The following is a 24,147-nucleotide window of genomic DNA, read 5'->3' on the forward strand; positions in this document are numbered from 1 at the left end:
AAGTGGAACAACAATAGTGAATATGTGGTGGTTGAAGGGTGTGATTGAAAATTGCCCGCTCATATAAAAAAGATTTTGATATATCTGTAGGGGTTCCCATTGAGTACTGTTGGTATGCAATCTTATGTGACAATGTAAAGATATTATGTCTGATTCGAGCTAGACAATTCTAGTTTATAATGAACTTGTGAATTTTAATGATGTTAACCTAGCACATGAAACAAAAACATGTTATTGGTCTGATGGACCATTTTTAAATAATAAAAGCACATAGGCCATGTCACAGTCCTAGGCTAAACTGAGAAAGGATCACACATTTTTTTATTGGACATACACTTGTATAAAACATAGAAATCCATATATATTAGCAGCATTTGATCACACAGGATTGATACCCACAGGTCTGTCACATTATAATACATATAACTTGCAATAAAACTCCCGGGCTGTGAGAAAAAGATAATGAATCACAGCCCACAGTTAGTATATAAAGTGCATAGTGCCACAAAGTACAAATAACATATAGGAGATAAATGCAGTCAAGATATATACAGACCAAGACAGTCCTGCATCCCAACACGTGTTTCTCAGTCGCTTTCTCAAGGGATAATGGTGGTGTGTATACACTGATCATATATAGTCTAAAAAAAATTAGGTAAATTGGGAGCACATGGAATGCAAACAGACGCCCAAAGACAGGAAACGGAAGTGTGGTGCGTTCCACGCTGGAACGCACCAAATCACTTCCGGTCCAGTCAGTGTCCGGACACTGCAACATTCATACTAATCACATATATCACCATACAAGGCGGGGGAGAGGTAGAGCAGACCCATAGAGAGTTGATCATAGCCGCTTCCAACATAATAATCCTGCGGCGGCTGGCAGAGGCAAGCAGCTCCACGGAAGATCGCACTGGCCATACCGGATATCCGGCATGCGGTCCACCGTGGAACGCTCCAGCCCGCACAGTCTCGTGCTACATCGGAGACCATGCCGCAAATCCTGCGAGAACAGCGGGGCATAATCACGTGATGCATTCCACGCTGGACCGCAGGCGGCACTCTGCGGCACGATCTTAGACCGAAATCTCAGCCCATCATGCATATCGCTATTGAAGGAACCATATAGAGATATATACTAAATAGAGCGAACAATACATATATAAGTGAAAAAATTAATCGTGCAAGTGAAAAAGAAATAATAATAATGAAAATAATAATAAAGGTGAGTAAAGTGATGAAATGAAATAAATAAAGTTAAAGTGAAAAAGTGATAAAGAGCTGCAAATCAAGTGCCATAATCTATATGATTACATTCAGTGAGTATTACCCTATTAATGATATGAAGAATATTTATATATATCATATAAAGAATATATAGTGAATAATAAATATATATGTCCATTCAATGCAGACAAAACTGCTGCCCTTTTCATTATTCATTATTATTTTGTTATTTCCAGAAAACTGTGTGTTCTCCGTTTAACCCCCTCCTTGCTGGTACTCTCCACCTCATACAATTCATCGCTTTCATCACCAGGCTTTATCGATCCGAATATTTTAAGATGGTATAAAATATATACATCCATAATTGACAACCAAAATAACCTAATAACACAGAAAAAAATATATTTAAAATCACAGTATAAAATTATACATTAAAAAGGTCAAGAAGATAAACACCACTTGGACCTACAGAGGACATAATTAACACGAGAAAAGAAAGAAAATATATTTAAAAGACTACCCCAAAAATGGTGAAAAACTTAGGGGCTCATTCAGACCAGGTGGCATCACAGTATTGAGCTCAAAAATCCATTTCACTTTCTGAGCAAGAACCTTCTTTCAATTCCCTCCCCCCTATCAGAGCCCTATTAATCCCTCTTACCTTAAGGAGAGAGTCGTCGCTGTTATGATAGTTCTTGAAGTGTCTTGGGATGGTTTTTAGGTTCTGGGGGTCCTCTTCATCTTTCGCCCCCCCCCCCCCCCCCCCCCATAATTCCGAGGATATTCTCTCTTGTCCGTCGTCTCAGTTGTCTCGAAGTCATCCCTACATAAGACAAATTACAGGGGCAGGTGGCCACATAAATCACCCCCACTGTTGTGCACGATATTGTGTGCGTGATCTCGTAGTTCTTCTGCCCAGTGCAGTCTGTGGAGGTATTTGTTCATACAATGTTGGGACATGCAACACATTTTCCACAGGGACGACAGCCCCATTTCGGACCCTTGAAACCAAACAAATTCTCTGTGGGCTTGCCTTCATAGTGACTATGAACTAGCATATCTTTCAAGTTCCTTTCCCGTCTGAAGGTGAGAGAGGGATGCTGAGGTAAATAACCCCGCCTGGTATGGTCCATCCGTAATATATTCCAGTGTTTTTCAAGTATAGAGACAAACTCCTCATGGCCAGAATTATATGATGTAATGAATCTCACTATTTTTCCCCCATCCTTCTGTCTGCCTCGATCTTCCAGTAATTTTTCTCTTTTAGAATGTTTGGCACGTACATACGCTTTCCTTACTGAGCGATCACTGTATCCACGATCTTTTAAATCTCTTAGTTAAATCATCCGCCTGTTTCTCAAAATCATCCTCTCTGGAGCAGATTCTTCTCAATCTCAAGAACTGTCCGATAGGTATACCATCCAACAACTTTTTAGGGTGATAGGAGACTGGCACGGAGAAGACTGTTCACAGCGGTGGGCTTCCGAAACAGGTCTGTGTGTATAAAGCCATCATTATCCACATGTTAAGCCACATCCAAAAAGTCCACCTTAGTTCTCCCCATCTTAAACGTAAGGTGGATATTTACGTTGTTCTCATTGAGGAGTGACAAACTCCTTCAAATCCTCAGTGCTGTCCTGCCAAATCATAAGCACATCGTCGATATAACGACACCACATGTGGACCTTCTCGATATGCTTGATCGGGTCTGTTAAGAAGATATTTCTCTCCCACAGCCCCAGGAAAAGATTCGCATAAGAGGGCGCACAAGACTCCCCCATTGCAGTTCCCTGGAGCTGTAGGTAGAAAGACCCCTTAAAAATGAAGAAGATATGCCACAGCGTAAACTCAAGCAGGTCGAGAATAAATGAGGCATACTCACTTCGTATGTTAGACGTCATCAAGAAGTGTGTTGCAGCCAACATCTGGACCGGAAGTGATTTGGTGCGTTCCAGTGTGGAACGCACCACACTTCCGTTTCCTGTCTTTGGGCGTCTGTTTGCATCCCATGTGCTCCCAATTTACCTAATTTTTAGACCATATATGATCAGTGTACACACACCACCATTATCCCTTGAGAAAGCGACTGAGAAACACGTGTTGGGATGCAGGACTGTCTTGGTCTGTATATATCTTGACTGCATTTATCTCCTATATGTTATTTGTACTTTGTGGCACTATGCACTTTATATACTAACTGTGGGCTGTGATTGATTATCTTTTTCTCACAGTCCGGGATTTTTGTTGCAAGTTATATGTATTATAATGTGACAGACCTGTGGGTATCAATCCTGTGTGATTCAATGCTGCTAATATATATGGATTTCTATGTTTTATACAAGTGTATGTCCAATAAAAAATTTGTGATTCTATATTACATGCTGTTCTGAGTCTAGTTTTGGGTATTTACTTGTAGTTAGTTAGGACAGCTATATACCAGGTGTTTTTTCACTCTGCGATTTGGGTGTAAACTGAGAAAGGGCCACGGCGCTACTGCGAGCGCTAGTTCCTTCTCAAACTGCCAATCAGTTGGAGATCTGGGTGTTGGATCCTCACCGATCAGATACTGGTGATAAAAGTCTTGGAAAACCCCTTTAACAGTGGTGACGAATTTAACACTTTCAATATTTTCACAATTGTTTTCTTGCTTATCTATTTTATTTTGTAGAAATTGCCTGACCCATGAAGACGACAAAGTCTCTGCTTATGCTTCCATGGTTTTGTACACTTGTATGGATGAAGACAAAATGGCTGACTTGTTAGAACCTGGCAACCTTAACATTTCCCTGGGGGTAATAACTGCCTACAGCAAGCGGTCAGATGCGGAGTGGCTGTATGTACTATTTGGATTTCCTATTATAATTTTTTTATGTAAAAAATTAACTTGATTATAGGGGCTGCCATCTTGCCTGAGCTGTCCTTAACAGCGTTTAGAAAGCATCAAGAAAATTGCTTTACGGCAGCCCCATGATCCATAGACACAATGGTCAGGAGGGGACCTCGCTGACTTCTGTGGAGTTTTCCAGGCATGCTCTGTGATCTGTGACCTGTGCATAGGTCATTGTACAAGGAAAGAATAGATTAGCCTTGCCAATCACCTATTGTGAATGGTGGATCCTGTCTTATCTGTCATTCTTTATCTGTCTGTAACCTCTGGGTTTAGATAAGCAAATAACTGCAGTAAGATGATCTGTACAGACCAAGAAATGGCACCTATTAGGCTAGATTCGCATCTGCATCTACACGCAAAGTTTTTTTGTCCGGCCGAAAGTCTGCGTATATGCCAGAAAACCATTACCATTCACTGTGTATGGTGGTATTTGGCTATACCAGATACGATGAACTCCAGCAGTCTGTTCCTTCACTGGCACAGACTGCTGAAGTTCACAATGCAGATGTGAACCAAGTAGTATTAGTCTTACTGGCCAGAGCGAAAACGGCAGGATTTTAGGTTTTTTCTTTAAATATTTGACGTGAAAAATTTAAAAATAACTTTCTTTGAAAATATTTTAACCATAAAAATGTGATTTTAAACAATGGGCCTTTTTCTGTTGACACATTTCCTTTAAGTCCCTGGGTAAAGGGGAGGAGCAAGGAAGCACAAGGCACTGGATCAGGGACACATGAGTAACGGGGCAGACAGGCTTGAGCACTTAGTGTTCAGCTGAACTTGTTCATGATCAACCCTGCATAATCCGTGCAAAATTATAACTGCATACCTAGGGTGGTAGCTTAGAAACTTTCTGTATACAGATTTATTATTGTGCTGTATAAATGTTATTAGTAAGCGCCTCCTTTGGTCAATCATTTGCTGCTGATGTGCAGTGGTAGTCTTAAAAATAATCTCCAACTCACTGCCGACCTGGTTATCCTCCTCTTCTACCAACAGACTGTAAATGTCTGGTAGACAAATTGCTGGAGTTTTGGGAGAAGAATGTTGTCCCATTCTTGTCTGATGTAGGCTTCTAGTGTCACAACCAGACAGCTGAGAAGCTCTGACAGAGGCCTTTCAGAACCTCCTCCTTGAATTTCTGTGTTGTGGTATTCAGCTCCTCCTCTCGTCAGCCTCTCTCAGCTGTCATGTGTTAATTGCTTCCCTTTAAATGCCTCCCCAGAATGCTTTTCTGGGCGGCTTATATTACTTCCTGGAGTGTGTGTGCACGCTGATCTGTCCTCCTGTTTGCTTCAAAGCTAAGTGTACCTTTATCTGTTAATATCTGTTTGCTGGATCCCAGGTGACCCTGACTCCCTCCGTGTCTCGTGTAGGGAGCCGGTGGTCGTGTCCCCTCACTATTGTAGGGTGCTCAGGGCTTTATAGTCAAGGTTTGTGGATATGCAAACCTCCACCATTCGGATCTTTGCATAGGCTGAGCAGCCAGGGAAAGTGCCAGGTCTTCTGCAGGGGTCTCCCTTGGTTCCTTAGTTTTTGGATCCAGCGAGTCGTTTATACATGTTGCTTTGCCTTGTTACCTGTACACATTCCGTGACATTATAAGCCGCCAAAACCGTCTTAAGCATGGATCCGGTTTCACTTTTGGCTGAACGCTTCCAGGGTCTTTCATTGGAGGTAGCTGACCTCCGTAAGACTTTTTCTCAGCTTCAAGTGACCGGTTCAGCTTGCGTTCATGGAGCTTGTTCTGAGCCTAAGATCTCGCTCCCGGATACGTTCTCCGGGGGTAGTGAGAATTTTGTGCGTTTTAGAGAGGCTTGCAAACTCCATTTTCGCCTTCTTCCCCATTCTTCTGGTGATGAGGAACGGAGGGTGGGGATCATTATATCGCTGCTCAGGGGTAACGCTCAGTCCTGGGCCTTTTCGCTGCCGGAGGGGGCACGGCCCCTCCGTTCAGTGGATGAATTCTTTTTAGCCCTGGGTCAGATATATGATGATCCGGATCGTATTGCTCTGGCGGAGTCTAGACTACGTCTCCTATGCCAGGGTAAACAATCCGCAGAAATATACTGCTCAGAATTTCGGAGTTGGGCAGCTGATACTGGTTGGAATGATGCTGCACTCCGAAGTCAATTTTGCCATGGTCTTTCAGAGGGATTGAAAGATGCATTTGCCTTTCATGAAAGGCCTATTTCTTTGGACTCTGCTATGTCTCAGGCCGTTCGTATTGACAGGCGTCTTAGAGAGAGAGGAGAGATCTCTCCTTCCTGTCATACTCGGTCCCAGGACTGTGCAGCGGTCCCATTCTCTGCGCAGGGGTCTCAGTCGCTGTCAGCCCCTTCTGAGCAGGAGTCCATGCTGCTGGGGTTGAATGCTTCTGACAATAGAAGATTCAGCCCGCATGGGAGGGTTTGTTTTTGTTGTGGAGGTATTAATCATTTGGCAAATATTTGTCCCTCTAGGAGATTCAGGCAGTTCTCTGGGTATAATAAAGAAACAAAGAGGAAAAAATCTTTGAAAAATGTTCCGTCTGTTACTATTGGCAGGATTGAGCCGGAGATTGAAGATTTTCCGTTTGCTTGTAGTTCCCGTTTTGTCCTGCCGGCTAGGGTGGCGCTAGAGAGCAAGAACATTTTTTGTGAGATTTTTGTGGATAGTGGAGCAGCGGTCAATCTCATTGATAATCACTTTGCGATAACTCATGGTTTCCAGGTGTGCGCTTTGCGAAAGGATATTCCTGTGTTTGCTATCGATTCCGCTCCACTTTCTCAGAAGTCATTAAAGGGCATAGTTCACAATATCCGTTTAATTGTGAGTGATGCTCATGTTGAGGATGTGGCATGTTTCGTCCTTAGCGGTTTGCCGACTCCTCTAGTGTTGGGGCTACCCTGGCTCACTAAACATAACCCCACCATTGATTGGCAAGCAAGGCAAATAAATGGTTGGAGTGACTTTTGCAGAGAGAATTGCCTCACGACATCTGTTTCTGAGGTTGCTACTAAGACTGTACCATCTTTTCTCTCTGAATTTTCGGATGTCTTCTCTGAGAGTGGGGTTCAGGATTTGCCCCCGCACAGGGAGTACGATTGCCCTATTAATCTCATCCCAGACGCCAAGCTGCCTAAATCTCGTTTATACAATCTTTCCCAACCTGAGAGGATCGCTATGCGTACTTATATGTCTGAGAGTCTGAGAAAGGGACACATACGACCCTCGAAGTCACCTGTTGCCGCTGGTTTTTTCTTTAAGAAAAAAGATGGTTCTTTAAGACCTTGTCTGGATTTCAGGGAGCTGAACAATATCACAATTCGTGACCCTTATCCGCTTCCTCTGATCCCGGACCTATTTAACCAGGTTGTTGGGGCTAAAGTCTTTTCCAAATTAGATTTAAGAGGGGCATACAACCTGGTCAGGGTCAGAGAAGGGGACGAATGGAAGACGGCCTTCAATACCCCTGAGGGCCATTTTGAGAATTTGGTTATGCCTTTTGGTTTGATGAATGCCCCAGCCGTTTTTCAGCATTTCGTGAACAGCATTTTTTATCATTTGATGGGAAAATTTGTATTGGTGTATTTGGATGACATTTTGATTTTTTCTCCCGATTTCAAAACTCATAAGGAACATTTACGTCAGGTCTTGCTCATCCTGCGGGAGAATAAATTATATGCGAAACTGGAAAAATGTGTGTTTGCGGTTCCAGAAATTCAATTTCTGGGGTTTCTTCTCTCCGCTTCTGGTTTTCGCATGGACCCCGAGAAGGTCCGCGCTGTGCTTGAGTGGGAGCTTCCTGAGAATCAAAAGGCGCTGATGCGTTTTTTGGGCTTTGCCAATTATTACAGGAAGTTCATTTTGAATTATTCTTCTATTGTTAAACCACTCACTGATATGACCAGAAAGGGGGTAGATTTTTCTTCTTGGTCAGTAGAGGCGCGTAAGGCTTTTTCTGATATCAAGGAGAGTTTTGCTTCCGCTCCCATCTTGGTGCAACCTGATGTTTCGTTACCCTTCATAGTTGAGGTTGATGCTTCTGAGGTGGGTGTGGGGGCGGTCTCGTCTCAGGGTTCCTCTCCTGCCAATTGGCGACCGTGTGCCTTTTTCTCAAGAAAACTCTCCTCCGCAGAGAGAAATTACGATGTGGGAGATAGGGAATTGTTGGCCATCAAGTTGGCTTTTGAGGAATGGCGCCATTGGCTAGAGGGAGCCAGACACCCTATTACCGTATTTACTGACCATAAAAATCTGGCCTACTTGGAGTCAGCCAAGCGTCTGAACCCGAGACAGGCCAGATGGTCGTTGTTCTTTTCTAGGTTTAATTTTGTTGTCACGTTCCGCCCTGGAGTTAAGAATGTGAAGGCAGATGCCCTGTCACGTTGTTTTCCGGGAGGCGGGAATTTTGAAGACCCGGGTCCCATTTTGGCTAAAGGTGTGGTGGTCTCTGCTCTTTTTCCTGAATTGGAGGCAGAGGTGCAGGCAGCCCAGTCAGAGGCTCCTGATCTTTGTCCTCCTGGGAGGTTGTTTGTGCCTCTCGCTTTAAGACACAAGATTTTTAAAGAACACCACGATACGGTCCTTGCTGGGCACCCGGGGGTAAGAGCCACACTGGATCTCATCGCTCTGAGATTCTGGTGGCCTGCGCTTCGTAAGTCGGTTGAGGGTTTTGTGGCAGCCTGCGAGACTTGCGCTCGTGCCAAAGTCCCTCATTCACGGCCATCAGGTCCTCTCCTTCCCATGGACTTTATCACGGACCTGCCTCGTTCCTCGGGGAAGACTGTGATTCTGGTGGTGGTGGACCGTTTTAGCAAAATGGTGCATTTCATCCCTTTTCCTGGTTTGCCCAATGCTAAGACGCTGGCGCAGGCATTTGTTGATCACATTGTCAAATTGCACTGGTATTCCTTCAGACATAGTCTCTGATAGGGGCACGCAGTTTGTTTCCAGATTCTGGAAGGCTTTCTGTTCTCGCTTGGGGGTTCGGTTGTCATTCTCTTCTGCTTTCCACCCGCAGTCGAATGGCCAGACAGAGCGCGTCAATCAGAATCTGGAGACATATCTGCGTTGTTTTGTGGCGGAGAATCAAGAGGATTGGTGTTCTTTTTTGTCCCTTGCTGAGTTTGCTTTAAATAACCGTCGTCAGGAGTCCTCTGATAAGTCACCATTTTTTGGTGCATATGGGTTTCATCCACAGTTTGGGACTTTCTCGGGAGAGGGGTCTTCTGGTTTACCTGATGAGGACAGATTCTCCTCGTCTTTGTCATCTATTTGGCAAAAGATTCAAGATAATCTAAAGAGCATGAGTGAGAGATATAAGCGTGTGGCTGATAAGAGACGTGTGCTTGGTCCGGACCTGAATGTTGGTGATCTGGTGTGGTTGTCTACCAAGAATATCAAATTGAAGGTTCCCTCCTGGAAGTTGGGTCCTAGGTTTATTGGGCCTTACAAAATCCTGTCTGTCATCAATCCTGTTGCATACCGTCTTGATCTTCCTCAGACTTGGAAGATCCATAATGTTTTTCATAAGTCCTTATTGAAACCTTATGTTCAACCCATTGTACCCTCGCCTTTGCCTCCTCCTCCGATTATGGTTGATGGGAATCTTGAATTTCAGGTCTCTAGGATTGTGGATTCTCGTCTTGTCCGCGGTTCTCTTCAGTACCTTGTTCAGTGGGAGGGGTATGGTCCTGAGGAGAGGATGTGGGTCCCAGTGACGGACATTAAGGCCTCTCGTCTCATCAGGGCATTCCATAGGTCCCATCCTGAGAAGGTGGGCTCTGAGTGTCCGGAGTCCACTCGTAGAGGGAGGGGTACTGTCACAACCAGACAGCTGAGAAGCTCTGACAGAGGCCTTTCAGAACCTCCTCCTTGAATTTCTGTGTTGTGGTATTCAGCTCCTCCTCTCGTCAGCCTCTCTCAGCTGTCATGTCTTAATTGCTTCCCTTTAAATGCCTCCTCAGAATGCTTTTCTGGGCGGCTTATATTCCTCCTGGAGTGTGTGTGCACGCTGATCTGTCCTCCTGTTTGCTTCAAAGCTAAGTGTACTTTATATGTTAATATCTGTTTGCTGGATCCCAGATGACCCTGACTCCCTCCGTGTCTTGTGTAGGGAGCCGGTGGTCGTGTCCCCTCACTATAGTAGGGTGCTCAGGGCTTTATAGTCAAGGTTCGTGGATATGCAAACCTCCACCATTAGGATCTTTGCATAGGCTGAGCAGCCAGGGAAAGTGCCAGGTCTTCTGCAGGGGTCTCCCTTGGTTCCTTAGTTTTTGGATCCAGCGAGTCGTTTATACATGTTGCTTTGCCTTGTTACCTGTACACATTCCGTGACAATTATAATTATTAATTATAATTATTATAATATTCCAGATGAAAATAATTGAGGTTTTACTTGCAGTACCACAAATAGCCACACGGAATGCTGCAAGCATAAAGTAACTACTCTGAAGCACCACCTAGTGGTAGACTTGTTTGGTGCAGCATAAAGCAATTACTCTGAAGCACCACCTAGTGGTGGTCATGTGTAATGCAGCAACTTACATTTTCTTCTTTGTAAAACATAAAATGCAACAAAAAAAAAAACACAACTGCACAGATAGTAAAATGATGCATGTCACATATTTCAATGGAAAGTAGATGTGGTTAAGATCAGACATATGAAATGATCACTATATTTTAGTGCTTGCTATACATTAATATGTCGCTACTAATAGGGATTTATAGAATGTGGCTTTCAATCAGCTAGTAAATTGCACCTTGTACTTTGAGACACATTGAGGCCCAGACTTTATACCTACTGTATGAATATTTCTGTACATATAAAATAAAAAATTAAGAAACCTTCCAAATAGTTTTAATTTAAAATGTCCTATTGTATTGTGTCTACAGCTCCTATGCAGAGACATATATCTCCATGGAGACAGGGAGGATTCCAGTATTCTTGCAATAAAAGCATTAGCTTATGGCATGTATTAAAATCCATCTTCATTTATTGTAAACAGGATACGGCTCACACGTTTCGACCCAAAGTTTGGCCTTATTCATAGCAAGCCATGATTAAGACTAAAAAAGGCTATGGTCTTCTCTTTTCCCACTAATTTTGTGCAGCCTTGCACCGCTGTTTTCTTGAGTGTTTTTTATTTTATGGAAAAATTACATATTTAGGATAATATAAGGATATGTTTTTTAATGAACAATGTAAAGATCTGCTGGGCCTCTTGTGTCAGACATTTATTACAGAAGCACATACAATCTGCAGACATGCCACATGCAAGAAATGAAAGCAGAGGCAATGAGAAACACCTACCGGTCGGCCGAGCACTCCTGGGAAGCCTGGCATACCCTGCGGATATTTAATTCAAGCCCAATCATTAGTGCAAGAGAAGAGGAGGCGCCCAGAACCCAGATTAACCCAATTAAAGGGACCAAGAATGACCGCACGAAGAGACCAGTGTAAGTGCGCAAAGCCATTGAGAGCAGGCAGCTCAAGTCATGAGCCCAAACTGCAGCTATCCAATGGGGTTTACTTACAGCCGGGCCTGGAAGCCCGCTATTGCCCTTCTCGCCCTATAATGAAGTCAACGGACACAAAACAAGAAGACATAATACAGGTCACGTTTGATCAAGTCTGTCTCTACCAGACAGGTCAGCGCCAAATTGTACTAAACCATACAGGAAAAACTTGCCAACAATGTCGGGATAGTCCTACAATGTAACTTAGAAAGAGGTGGGATTCTGCTAATTGACATTGAAAGGGGTGGAGTTGTCACTTTTGGGGGCATTTCACTGTGAAATAGCAGAGAAATATCGATATGTATGCTGAAATATGCCCCAAATTACAAACCGTTCCTTTTTCTGAGCTCCCCCTAGTGGTGGCCAAAGGCAGAAATAAATTTTATCAACTACCCCTTATGTCTAAGTAGGGGATTTGGAGCTCTGTATCAGAAAAAAAAGGAGCTCTGAATGCTATAAAGATAAATTCAGAAATAATCGGCAAAAGAAGGTTGGATCTATTTAGGGTAGAGCAAAAAAGGGTCAACATTCATTTTATAATTTTTTATAATGATGGGAATAGATTATATTACCCTTGTACCCAGTGTCGGACTGAGGTTCCTAGGGCCCACCAGTAACATTTATTTTGGGGGCCCACCATATGGATACATTCAAATATAATAAATACTCTAACAAGTTTTTTATATGAACATAGGCTGCTTGTACCCCACTTGGTGCCGGTCTTATGGGATGTCAGAGGTGGAGTTTTCCTTTAAAAGACTTACCCATTGTGATCTGGTCAGTTGGTAGGGTCTTCCAAATGCTTTGATTTATCCAGGCTTTACTCAAAGTGAGTTAAAAAGTAAAAAACTTAAAGCGGTTGTCTAGGATTAGAAAAACATGGCTCCCAATCTGTCCATGAAGGGGTTATCCACCTTTAGAGGGCTTTTGCACCCACCTTCAGACCCCACCCTACTTGACTGGACCTGCATAGGGAAGCATGCTTACCTGCTCCCTGCTGCCGCTCTGGTCCCTGCTGGTAAACTTCCTGTTTGGCGTGGGTCACATGGTCGGTGCAGCCAATGGCAGGATACAGGAGTGACATGCCTCCCATGCATCACGTGACCCAGTGACATGACGCCAGCCATGGCAGTGGCCATGTGTCCCGCATTAGATAGGAAGTTTACTAATGCGGACCAAAGCGCAGCGGCGGGGGAAGGGGAGGACCCAGATCCTGGCCTGGGGGTGGGGGGGCAGGTTAAGTATGCTCCCACGTGTAGGGAGGTCTGCACAGAAGGCCCCTGAAGATGGATAACCCCCATCATCACTCAAGTCAATGCAAAACCAGACACAACCTCAGGACAGGTGTGGTGCCGTTTCTCACAGGGAGAAAGCAGCCATGTGTTTCAAATCAACCCCTTAAATCCCACCAAGTCCAGCCTTTTTGCTGTTGTATAGCTATTGACGTCTATAGATTTGTGGAGAGGCAGCCAATAGTGCATGATTATGACGGTCATTGAAATCAATGGGGAATATGGAAACTGACCACACCAGCTAGCTCTCTACCATGATGGGTCCCAGTGGTCACATATATAAAAGTGTATCCTCTTTAATAACCCAGATTTCCAGTATCTGTTTGCTTAGAAGTAGTTGTTGTGGAAGATGTAATACCAGAAATGTTGACTATGGGCTTGGGCTTAATGCCAATAGTAAGTATAGAAAGTCTAAGTATAGATCATATGATGTAATACAGGAGTCAATGATTCCCTTTTATGACATACCGGTTTTCCTTCAGACCCTGCTAGTCCTCGCTCTCCTTGGAGCCCCTAGAGAAAAATACAAATTGTTAAACTTTGAGGCTATGTCCACCCTCACAGCCACATTTTTATTCCCTATCACAGCTCCTATGCAGATCTGTGCATCTCCATGGTAACAGACTACAAACAAACCCCTGTGTAGTCAGAACCTTCAGTCATATTCCCCTCTCTAACCCCTACTACTTGCTGCCCACCTGAATATACTTTAGCATACACTTGGGGAAAGACAGAAGGAACTACGACTAGAGGATCAGACTACACTGGGTTTTGTTGTCTGTTTTCATGGAGATGGATAAACACAAAATGGTAACAGATAAATGCAGTGGAACAATAAAAAATACTTGTGAAGGTGAAAAGTTCCTTGTAATAAAAACGTTCTATTCTCTTTTCATTACTGTTGAGACTTTTGGAACACTCACTGGGGAGCCATCTTTGCCCTTCTCTCCTGGGTCACCTCTGTCTCCTTTAGAACCTTCTACTCCCTGAAGAGAAGCAAATATCAAAAGTTAAAGTGTTTCCATAAATGATTTCCTAATATGTCATTTCCATCATGTGATAAAATTGAGGCAATAGTTTGTAAAGAAGTGACATAATATGTACATGTTAAAGTGAAGGTAACCCATTGAACAATAATTTATTATCTGCTTACGTCCAAATTCTGAGCCGATTCGTTTGATAGTAAATGTTTAAAGATATAGAAAGAAAAGCTCCAACCCTCCTGCAGATTGTCACTGCCTGAAGTCATCACTAGGTGGAGCGTGGGAGCTCATTGCATACAGTTTATACATTGAACTCAATAGTAATACAGTATGCAGTAAGCCTCTTAAGCTCCCCGTGGCGTTAATGGCAGGCGGCAATAATGTGATCATTTAACCCTTCATTACACAGGAGTTTTGGAGCTCTGTACCACATAAATGAGCTCTTACTGCTAAAATGATATATTCCGAAATGTAAAAAAATTGGACCTACAGATTACATGACGGTCAAAGATGAACACTTTAAACATTGCTTGCAGCATTTCAGCTGTTGCCGGTACAGAAGAAGGTAGAACACCTCTCTATAGACTTACTACTACAACCAGACCTTATCTCCTTTGGGTCCTTTCACACCATCTTCTCCTGGGTCACCCTGACAAGGAAGGATCATAGCACAAATTACAGGCTGCTCAACAACACAAGGTATCACAAATTGGTATGATATGGTGGCAACCTGAATATAGGGAATTAAGAAACTGCAAACTGACCATGGCTCCCTTCGGTCCTGGTAGTCCTCTTTCTCCACGTGGCCCGGTGGCAATAAGTTCTATTGCTTCCCCCTTAATTGAAATGCAAGGAGATTAAAATGATAAGAACATCTCAAAGTTTATTTAAAAAGTTACATTTTACTTAATATAGTCTGGTGACAATGTATTTACCTTAGGTCCTGGGGGTCCAATAGGTCCTCTTGCTCCATCCTTGCCCTGTAAAATATCAGCATAACATAATAACCAGGCTTCAGATACATAGTCTGCAGAGGGCCATTTATATGTAGTCTGAACTACTAAGCCAAGCAATATGCATAGATGGAAACAGAGATGATGGGTGTCCAAGTATCCAGATATCACAGCCTTGTTCCCAAGATATATATGAATATACACAATATTATTAGTCACACTATCTATGGCAGTAATGTGGAAGGATAGCTACAACTTACACTTTCTCCTCGTTCTCCTCTCTCTCCCCGGTCACCCTGCAAGGTAAATAGTTATATCGTTGTAGGATGCAATGATGGGTGATTGGATGGACAGATGGATGATAGACCAGTATAGATAATATTCTCCACCTTCTCTCCTGATTTTCCTTGTTCTCCAGTTTCTCCGGTCCTCCCTGGTACTCCTGGAATTCCAGGTTTTCCAGCTTCTCCAGGTTGCCCTGGTGTGCCTTCAGGACCTCGCTCTCCAATAGCACGTCCGATAGGGCCTTGTGGTCCAGGAGGACCTTGATCTCCGTTTTCTCCTTTCTGTCCTCTCTCCCCAGGAAATCCCATTGTTCCCTAGGTGGAAATAGAATCAGACATACAATATTCCAGGATTTGTGGGACTATGTTCTTATATACAAGTGTCTTCTTCCAGACAAGCTGCCTGATCTAGAACTAACTCCCTAGAAATGATAGGCCTTGTGCTGGTGTTCCTCTTCCAAGAGACTTATCTTGGACCTGATTTCTGACCACTACCATTTCTCTCAAGGTTAATCTCATGAGGGCCAGCGTGACAATTATCCCAGAAATCTAGTACTTTAGAAGGGCATGGAGGGGTAGGATTTCACAGGCCTGACACCACTGATTGACATCCAGCTGGCTCTGACCACCATAGTCCAGCTGCTACCAACACTGCTGGGGTCATAGACTTCTAGTCCTCAAGGTATTCTTACAGTATTGTTAGGAGCACCATGGTTGTCACTGTTATTGGGAGTCAGTTACTGTCACTGTTAGGTCCAGTTCACACAGAGTTTTTTGGTGATGATTTTGGAGTGTTTCTGCCCAGGGGTCAAGTCCTGGGAAAAAAAGTGTGGGAACTCACCCAAGATCCACTGCAACCCCCCCCCCCCTCCAAAAAATAAAAAAGCACAGAAAATCTAGCATGCTGTAATTTGTGCCGCTGCGGACTAAAAAAATAAATAAAAAAAATAACACTTTTAGAAAAGTTTGTCCTGGGATTCAATCTCATGACCTCTACACAGGAGAAGCCAGGCATATGCCCTCACAGCTATGAAAGCTGTCTAGCTTGTTACTTTAAAAAATAAATAAAATATAAGACTTCTACTGTAGGTAACTTTGCCCACTGTGTATGGATGTAGCAGAGCTGGGTGTGTTGGGGCAGCTGTCATGTGTATGGTTGTACACTAGGTATCAGTACACTAGGTATCAGTAGAAGTATCAGAAAAAGAAAAAAAAAACACTTTTAGAAAAGTTTGTCCTGGGATTCGAACTCATGACCTCTACACATTACAGGCAAGGCATTTACCCTCACAGCCATAAAAGCTGTTGAGGTAGTTGCTTAAAAAAAAAAAAAACTAAGACTTCTACTTATACCTAGTGTACTGATACCTAGTGTACAACCATACACATGACAGCTGCCCCAACACACCCAGCTCTGCTACATCCATACACAGTGGGCAGCTGTCATGTGTATGGTTGTACACTAGGTATCAGTAAACTAGGTATCAGTAGAAGTCTTATAAAAAAAAAACACTTTTAGAAAAGTTTGTCTTGGGATTCGAACTCATGACCTCTACACATCAGAGGCAAGGCATTTACCCTCACAGCCATAAAAGCTGTCTAGGTAGCTGCTTAAAAAAAAAAAAACTAAGACTTCTACTTATACCTAGTGTACTGATACCTAGTGTACAACCATACACATGACAGCTGCCCCAACACACCCAGCTCTGCTACATCCATACACAGTGGGCAGCTGTCATGTGTATGGTTGTACACTAGGTATCAGTACACTAGGTATAAGTAGAAGTCTTATATATTTTTTTTTTAAGCAACTACCTAGACAGCTTTCATGGCTGTGAGGTTAAATGCCTTCCTCTAATGTGTAGAGGTCGTGAGTTTGAATCCTAGGACAAACTTTTCTAAAAGACATTCTAAATGAATGATCTCGTAGTGAAGGAGATGATGTCATTAGGGGGCGGGGCGCCATGAGAGGAGTCGCAGGCAGCTTCCTCTCAACTGAAGCCGCCCCTCCTCCCTTAGCCTGCCCTGCACAGTGCGCTCCGTCTCCCCCTGTGAATCTGATTCAGCCGTGTTCTCCTGACTTGAGGCTGAAAGGGAACGGCGTTCCTGCCATGAAAATAGTGCAGGAACGCCGTTCCCATGCGTTCCCCCTCCACTCGACCCCTGTTTCTGCCTCAAAATCATCTTCAAATCAGATCCAAAAACGCCTCAAAACAGCCTCCTATTCATTTCAATGGAAGCAGCACTTGCTTCTTTTTTACACGTGGAAAAAAGAAACATGTAAAAAAGTGTCAGCACTCCCTATTTTTGGGCAGATTCAGCGCTGAATCCCCCAGTGAAATGAATAGGAAGCAGAAAAAAGCATCTCCATGAAAGTCCATGTGTTTTTTTGTGCGTTTTCCACACATTTTCTGGTGCAGATCTGCTTCAAAAACCTCAAGCTGAAAATTCTGCTTTGTATTGAGGGGAAAACTTTTTTCGTGCTCCGAAAAAAGACACGTGTATTCCTCTCTGATCTTTTTCAGGGTGTATTTCAAAATCGGTTGTGTGAACTGGCCGTTATGGGGATCCTGTGTCTATCAATGTTATGGGGGTCCTGTGTCTATCAATGTTATGGGGGTCCTGTGTCTATCAATGTTATGGGGGTCCTGTGGGCTTCTCCTTAACTGTTTTGGATTCAGATTTATCAACACCTTTGACAAAATAATTTTCCAGTAAATTTGGGCATGCTTTCTAAAAGATTAATCATACCTAGTCTGTCTCTTTGTTGTCTATGTGACCTGTGCCCGGTCTTGTTGTCTATGTGACCTGTGCCCGGTCTTGTTGTCTATGTGACCTGTGCCCGGTCTTGTTGTCTATGTGACCTGTGCCCGGTCTTGTTGTCTATGTGACCTGTGCCCAGTCTAGTTGTCTATGTGACCTGTGCCCGGTCTTATTGTCTATGTGACCTGTGCCCGGTCTTGTTGTCTATGTGACCTGTGCCCGGTCTAGTTGTCTATGTGACCTGTGCCCAGTCTTGTTGTCTCTGTGACCTGTGCCTGGTCTTGTCTGTGTGCCCTGTGCCCGGTCTTGTTGTCTATGTGACCTGTGCCTGGTCTTGTTGTCTCTGTGACCTGTGCCTGGTCTTGTTGTCTCTGTGACCTGTGCCTGGTCTTGTTGTCTCTGTGACCTGTGCCCGGTCTTGTTGTCTCTGTGACCTGTGCCTGGTCTTGTTGTCTCTGTGACCTGTGCCCGGTCTTGTTGTCTATGTGACCTGTGCCCAGTCTAGTTGTCTATGTGACCTGTGCCCGGTCTTGTTGTCTATGTGACCTGTGCCCGGTCTTGTTGTCTATGTGACCTGTGCCCGGTCTAGTTGTCTATGTGACCTGTGCCCAGTCTTGTTGTCTCTGTGACCTGTGCCCGGTCTTGTCTGTGTGCCCTGTGCCCGGTCTTGTTGTCTATGTGACCTGTGCCTGGTCTTGTTGTCCATGTGACCTGTGCCTGGTCTTGTTGTCTCTGTGACCTGTGCCTGGTCTTGTTGTCTCTGTGACCTGTGCCTGGTCTTGTTGTCTCTGTGACCTGTGCCCCGTCTTGTCTGTGTGACCTGTGCCCGGTCTTGTCTGTGTGACCTGTGCCCGGTCTTGTCTGTGTGCCCTGTGCCTGGTCTTGTTGTCTATGTGACCTGTGCCTGGTCTTGTTGTCTCTGTGACCTGTGCCTGGTCTTGTTGTCTCTGTGACCTGTGCCCGGTCTTGTTGTCTCTGTGCCCTGTGCCCGGTCTTGTCTCTGTGACCTGTGCCCGGTCTTGTCTGTGTGACCTGTGCCCGGTCTTGTCTGTGTGACCTGTGCCTGACTCCTTTTATATACAAGTCTCTGTCTTCCGTACTCGTGAAGTCTCATAGTATTCTCTCGTAGATATACTGTACATAAGTGGACATACATCTCTGCCTGGAGCTCCTTTCTCTCCCGGTTCCCCAGGTTCTCCCTTAACCTTCTTTGAGACAGGAAGGACGGATATTCCGGAGCCATCATCGAAGACATCAATGACATCTTTCAGGGCAGAAATCTGAAAAACAATCACTATGATGACGATGGGACAAGGAGCATTATATGGTCAAACGTATATGAAGCTTGCAGGGTGGGCAGTTACAAGCATCAGTTCTGTAATAACCTAACAAAGATCAATCAGATTGAAGAATTGTAGTTAAGGAGTGTGTCTAGTGCAGAGGTGGTCTAGGGCCCAGACAATAATGGTCATGGATCCCTTCTCACTATCACAGATCCTGCAATATTTTTATGATTGCATTTGACTTATTTTGAGCTAAAAATATTTTTTTTCAATTGGTCTCTATTAAAATGTTCAACCGTTTCTGAGATACAAGGATTAAAAATAAGTCTGTTTGCAAGCTCTCACAGTCTGTTTTCTTTGAATCCCATCATCTGACGGCTCACGTGTAGCTCTTATCTCTGATCTTCTGACCTCACAAACACTGATCATTGCTCAATTCTTATTAAGCTGATATGAATATGGCTTAAATAAATGTTTATGAATTTGTGAGATCAAAGATAAAAGCTACACATGAGCTGTCAGATGATGGGATTCTAAGGAAACAGACTGTGACAGCTTGCAAACAGGCTGATTTTAACCCTTGTATATAACAAAATGGCTAAAAAAATTTAATAAAGACCAATTGGAAAAATGATTTTTTAGCCCATAATGAGTAAAATGCAATCATAAAAAATGCCCCCGAAGGTGCACACAGCCTTTAACTAAATAATACCTAAAGTGTCAGTCCACCTCTGATCTAATTATAGGCATTACATACCAGAATTGTCTGGATACTGTATGGACATATTATTTATTCATTGTTTAGCATTTTTTTTTGGATACAGCATATTGTATGGGAGGTTTACATTTTGGCTTGATATGGACGCGTTATTTTGGCATTATATAGCAGAATTATGTGGATATTCTGTTGAAGCATTACTTAAGCATTATATGGCAGTGTTATGTCTAAAAATGAGTCCTGACTGGTTGGTGGTATTTGTAGGAAAATATACTGTAATAATAAAAAATATGGAGCAATGCAAAGTAATGAAGATACAGGAGTGGAAAGAAAAATAATTTACCTTGATTCCCAAAGCATTCAGAGATCTCTCTACATTCTGAAAAGCAAAATGAAATATCACATGGATGAGATCATGGAATACTGCTCCGTATGTCCCATAGATGATCATTCATGCTGAATTAATACTTACTGCAGCAGTTCCAGGCTCCCCTTTCAGACCCATTTCTCCAGGCCGTCCCTAGTTTTTTTTTATAAAAAAAAAAAAAAAATAGGCAAATAAAAAGACAATGTAAAAAAGTAGCAATTTGCATAAAAGGAAAAGCAAGCAGATACACTCATATATTCATGGGAAAAAATAATAAAATAGAAACTCTTTGTACTTATTACTGATGTAATAAATTAAATTTTAATTCTGGCTACATTAAACCACCACTAGGGGGAGCTATCTGCATATGGATTTATACAGATCGCAAATCAATGAGAGCCATAGGCAATGAGCTTCCCCGGGTGGACTCCAATGCCACTATATGGGCTTGGTTGAAACAGCTACCACTGTTCTCACTATAATGTCATGCAAACTAAATACAAATAAAAAATAAGGAAGGCTGTTATTCTGATATATTGGGGGCATACCTGTTCACCTTTAGGTCCTGCTTCACCTCGGTCACCCTAAAAAGTAATTCAAGAAAAAAAATCATGAAAACCAATGTAAGGACAAGTACATACGGTATAAATGTACAGATCACTAATGTGCGGTAAGCATACCTTTGATCCAGCTGGGCCAGCAACTCCAGGGATTCCCTAATAGGACAAAAGCAGGGATGGTAAATATAATGTCTACTGGTCACTTAGTATGCTAGGCTGCCAAATGGTATAGAACCAATTAGGCACGCACCTGTCCTGGAGCACCAACTATTCCTGGTGGCCCTGGAACCCCTGGTACCCCTGCTAGACCTGGTGGGCCTACTTCTCCTTGAACTCCTTTGGTACCATCACGACCCTGTAAAAGAAATTTAATTTCAGCTCAGCATAAGAAAACAGAGATGGCCACCAAGAACTGACCATGATGCCTGTTAGCATCCAATGTCTATGAGACTGGTGAGTACAGCGCTCTACTATCTTGATGAGTCTCGTTGACTTTAAATGGGGTGGTAGTGCACATGTGTGACCACTGCTTCATTCCAACAGGGGACATGGAACTTGTGTTCTCATGATCGGTAGGGGTCCCAGCGGAGGGACTTCCAGAGATCATGCAATCATCATGGGCCAAACAATGGACTGTTCATACTGATTAAAACAATACATTTATTTTGCCTGTTTGTTAAACAGCTGCAGAGATATCTGCATTTAATTTATATGCAAATGAGCTATTTGGAACACCAGAGGGTGGGTCTGAATCCTTGGAGCACTGGTTTTGTAACACCCCCTGTGCTCTGCATACTCCCCCTTATAATTGATTGACAGGGCTAGACATCAGCATAGCGAGGACAGAGAATTGTTGTTTTCTATGTTTAGAAAGCTAATACATATTACTGTGATAGGTGGGATTAAGGCGGCTCGACTGTTCAGTAGAATGGCTGAGGTGCTGAACTGCTGGTTTTAACTCACCCAGTCAAAAAGAGAAGATTTAGAATAAAAAGGTAGCAGGCACACTCATAAATGGGATAAATATAATGGTCTTTATTTAGTTAAAATACTAGGTATATTAAAGTTGGGTAAATGTGTTAGAAAAAGAGGTGGGTGTGGTGGTCTGGACACTTGGTACGTGTGCCAGATGGGGGGTGGCTGATATTAGGTGATCTTGGGATAATTCGTGGGGAACAAGAGGTAGAGCCTTTTGTGGCTGGCTCAAATAGGTGGGATAACTTTCCCAGTATTTGTGAAAAATATAGTGGTGTGAGATAAAAAAATATAAAATAAAATAAAAATGGAAAAATGGGATAAAATGGAAAAATGTGTAGTCTTATATAGTATAGTTCGTCATCAGGTGGTCCCAAGGTAGCGCTAAAAATAAAAGTTTAAAATGGTGGAGAGGTACTATACATTAGGTATGTAACATATTGTCCCATAAGTAGCGCTTAAAACAAAATTGCAGTAGATATAATGTGAGGTCTTGTATTTCTGGAAAGATATATGGTTCCTGTGGGGGAATTGGTGCTCTGGACCTCGGTGCGGCGTCCCGCACTGTCTTGGGTACAGAGATCACTTACCCGCCACGTGGAGATGTCTTCCTTCAGTGCTCCGGCCAGTTGTTGCTTGCAGTTAGCTTCCTCGGCTGTCGGCTTCCCCCGTGAGACCACGAGGTCCAGAGCACCAATTCCCCCACAGGAACCATATATCTTTCCAGAAATACAAGACCTCACATTATATCTACTGCAATTTTGTTTTAAGCGCTACTTATGGGACAATATGTTACATACCTAATGTATAGTACCTCTCCACCATTTTAAATTTTTATTTTTAGCGCTACCTTGGGACCACCTGATGACGAACTATACTATATAAGACTACACATTTTTCCATTTTATCCCATTTTTCCATTTTTATTTTATTTTATATTTTTTTTATCTCACACCACTATATTTTTCACAAATACTGGGAAAGTTATCCCACCTATTTGAGCCAGCCACAAAAGGCTCTACCTCTTGTTCCCCACGAATTATCCCAAGATCACCTAATATCAGCCACCCCCCCATCTGGCACCCGTACCAAGTGTCCAGACCACCACACCCACCTCTTTTTCTAACACATTTACCCAACTTTAATATACCTAGTATTTTAACTAAATAAAGACCATTATATTTATCCCATTCATGAGTGTGCCTGCTACCTTTTTATTCTAATACATATTACTGTTTATTAACAGGCACAATATATGATTATAAAGACACCAGTTATATGTATTAGCTTTCTAAGAATAGAAACCCTCTATTCTAAATATGATAAGACTATATCCTATTATTGTGGATTAAATGAGGGAGATAAAAAGATGACTGAAGAAAAAAAATCTAGAATTCACTTCTGGGATTTGACTCAGGGACATCTACATGCATAGCTGACCACTTACCTCCAGGCTATATCCTTATCATATTGAAAATAGTGGTTTTCTATACTTTGAAAGCTAATAAATATTACTAGTTTCTTTATAATCATATATTATGTCTGCGAATAAACCAGTAATATGTATTAGCTTTCTAAGTGTAGAAAATCTCTATTCTGAACATGGCATGGTTATAGTAAGTAATGTATATGATATGTACATGCTAGGACATAACTCTGCCCTCAACATGCTGATATCTAGCCCTATCAATCAAGTGGAGCAGGGGGAGTGTGCAGAGCACAGTGTTACAAAAGCAGTGCTTTAAGGATTCAGTCCCGCCCCCTGGTGCTCAATCTTGCTCATTTGCATATGCATAAAAACACAGACCGCTGTGCAGCTGTTCATCGTTCAGACAAAAGATAGGTATCATTTTAATCAGCATGATCAGCCCTACCAGTATGCCTGGTTTAATAGAGTTGATTATGCTGACAGAGGCTTTTTAAGCTCTACCTGTTGACAGTCCCAAATACTAAAATAAAATAACTAAATGCTCACTTCAATAAAGCTCCTCCTAGGAACAGCTGGATAAAGATTCTCATGGGAGGGACATACAGAAAATCTACAAACTACAAATGCAGAATATTTTTGAGTTGATGTGTTTTTTAAGATTTTTCCAGCACACCCCATACATTTAGAAGAGTACTGCATATTAATGTGTCCATCCAGGTCTTAACTAGTCGACATATTCAGCAAAACTTACGTCTCTCCCTGGAGGACCAGCTTCACCTTTATCACCCTAAAGGATGGGGGAAAAAAAAGTGTCTCATCTTCAGTAGTATGCATGTCTGAAGACATCTGCTGGTGGGAGTAGTAGCTGATCTCCTCCACAATTTAATCCAATATTTTATGGAAAAATCCATAAACCTGAG

At 42.8% G+C, this 24,147-nt stretch overlaps 2 protein-coding genes across 2 annotated transcripts in view; one reads left to right on the plus strand and one right to left on the minus strand.

The window, feature by feature from the left end:
* ATXN10 (ataxin 10) overlaps positions 1-11,164 on the plus strand; it is a 66,460-nt gene extending 55,296 nt beyond the window's left edge. The window contains exons 5-6 of the mRNA XM_044277443.1: positions 3,896-4,060; positions 11,110-11,164. Of these exons, the coding sequence (XP_044133378.1) occupies positions 3,896-4,060; positions 11,110-11,164 (220 nt within the window). The remainder of the gene's footprint in view (positions 1-3,895; positions 4,061-11,109) is intronic.
* Positions 11,165-11,251: 87 nt separating this feature from the next.
* COL7A1 (collagen type VII alpha 1 chain) overlaps positions 11,252-24,147 on the minus strand; it is a 92,384-nt gene continuing 79,488 nt past the window's right edge. The window contains exons 68-82 of the mRNA XM_044277444.1: positions 23,979-24,014; positions 21,074-21,178; positions 20,944-20,979; positions 20,812-20,847; positions 20,369-20,416; positions 20,240-20,275; positions 19,050-19,175; positions 15,238-15,447; positions 15,109-15,144; positions 14,831-14,875; positions 14,660-14,731; positions 14,500-14,544; positions 13,836-13,898; positions 13,381-13,425; positions 11,252-11,674 (exon numbers count right to left, since the gene is read on the minus strand). Of these exons, the coding sequence (XP_044133379.1) occupies positions 11,411-11,674; positions 13,381-13,425; positions 13,836-13,898; positions 14,500-14,544; positions 14,660-14,731; positions 14,831-14,875; positions 15,109-15,144; positions 15,238-15,447; positions 19,050-19,175; positions 20,240-20,275; positions 20,369-20,416; positions 20,812-20,847; positions 20,944-20,979; positions 21,074-21,178; positions 23,979-24,014 (1,203 nt within the window). The 3' untranslated portion in view covers positions 11,252-11,410. The remainder of the gene's footprint in view (positions 11,675-13,380; positions 13,426-13,835; positions 13,899-14,499; positions 14,545-14,659; positions 14,732-14,830; positions 14,876-15,108; positions 15,145-15,237; positions 15,448-19,049; positions 19,176-20,239; positions 20,276-20,368; positions 20,417-20,811; positions 20,848-20,943; positions 20,980-21,073; positions 21,179-23,978; positions 24,015-24,147) is intronic.

The sequence above is a fragment of the Bufo gargarizans genome, chromosome 2 (genome assembly GCF_014858855.1).
Source record: "Bufo gargarizans isolate SCDJY-AF-19 chromosome 2, ASM1485885v1, whole genome shotgun sequence".
Taxonomy (NCBI): Eukaryota; Metazoa; Chordata; class Amphibia; order Anura; family Bufonidae; genus Bufo; species Bufo gargarizans.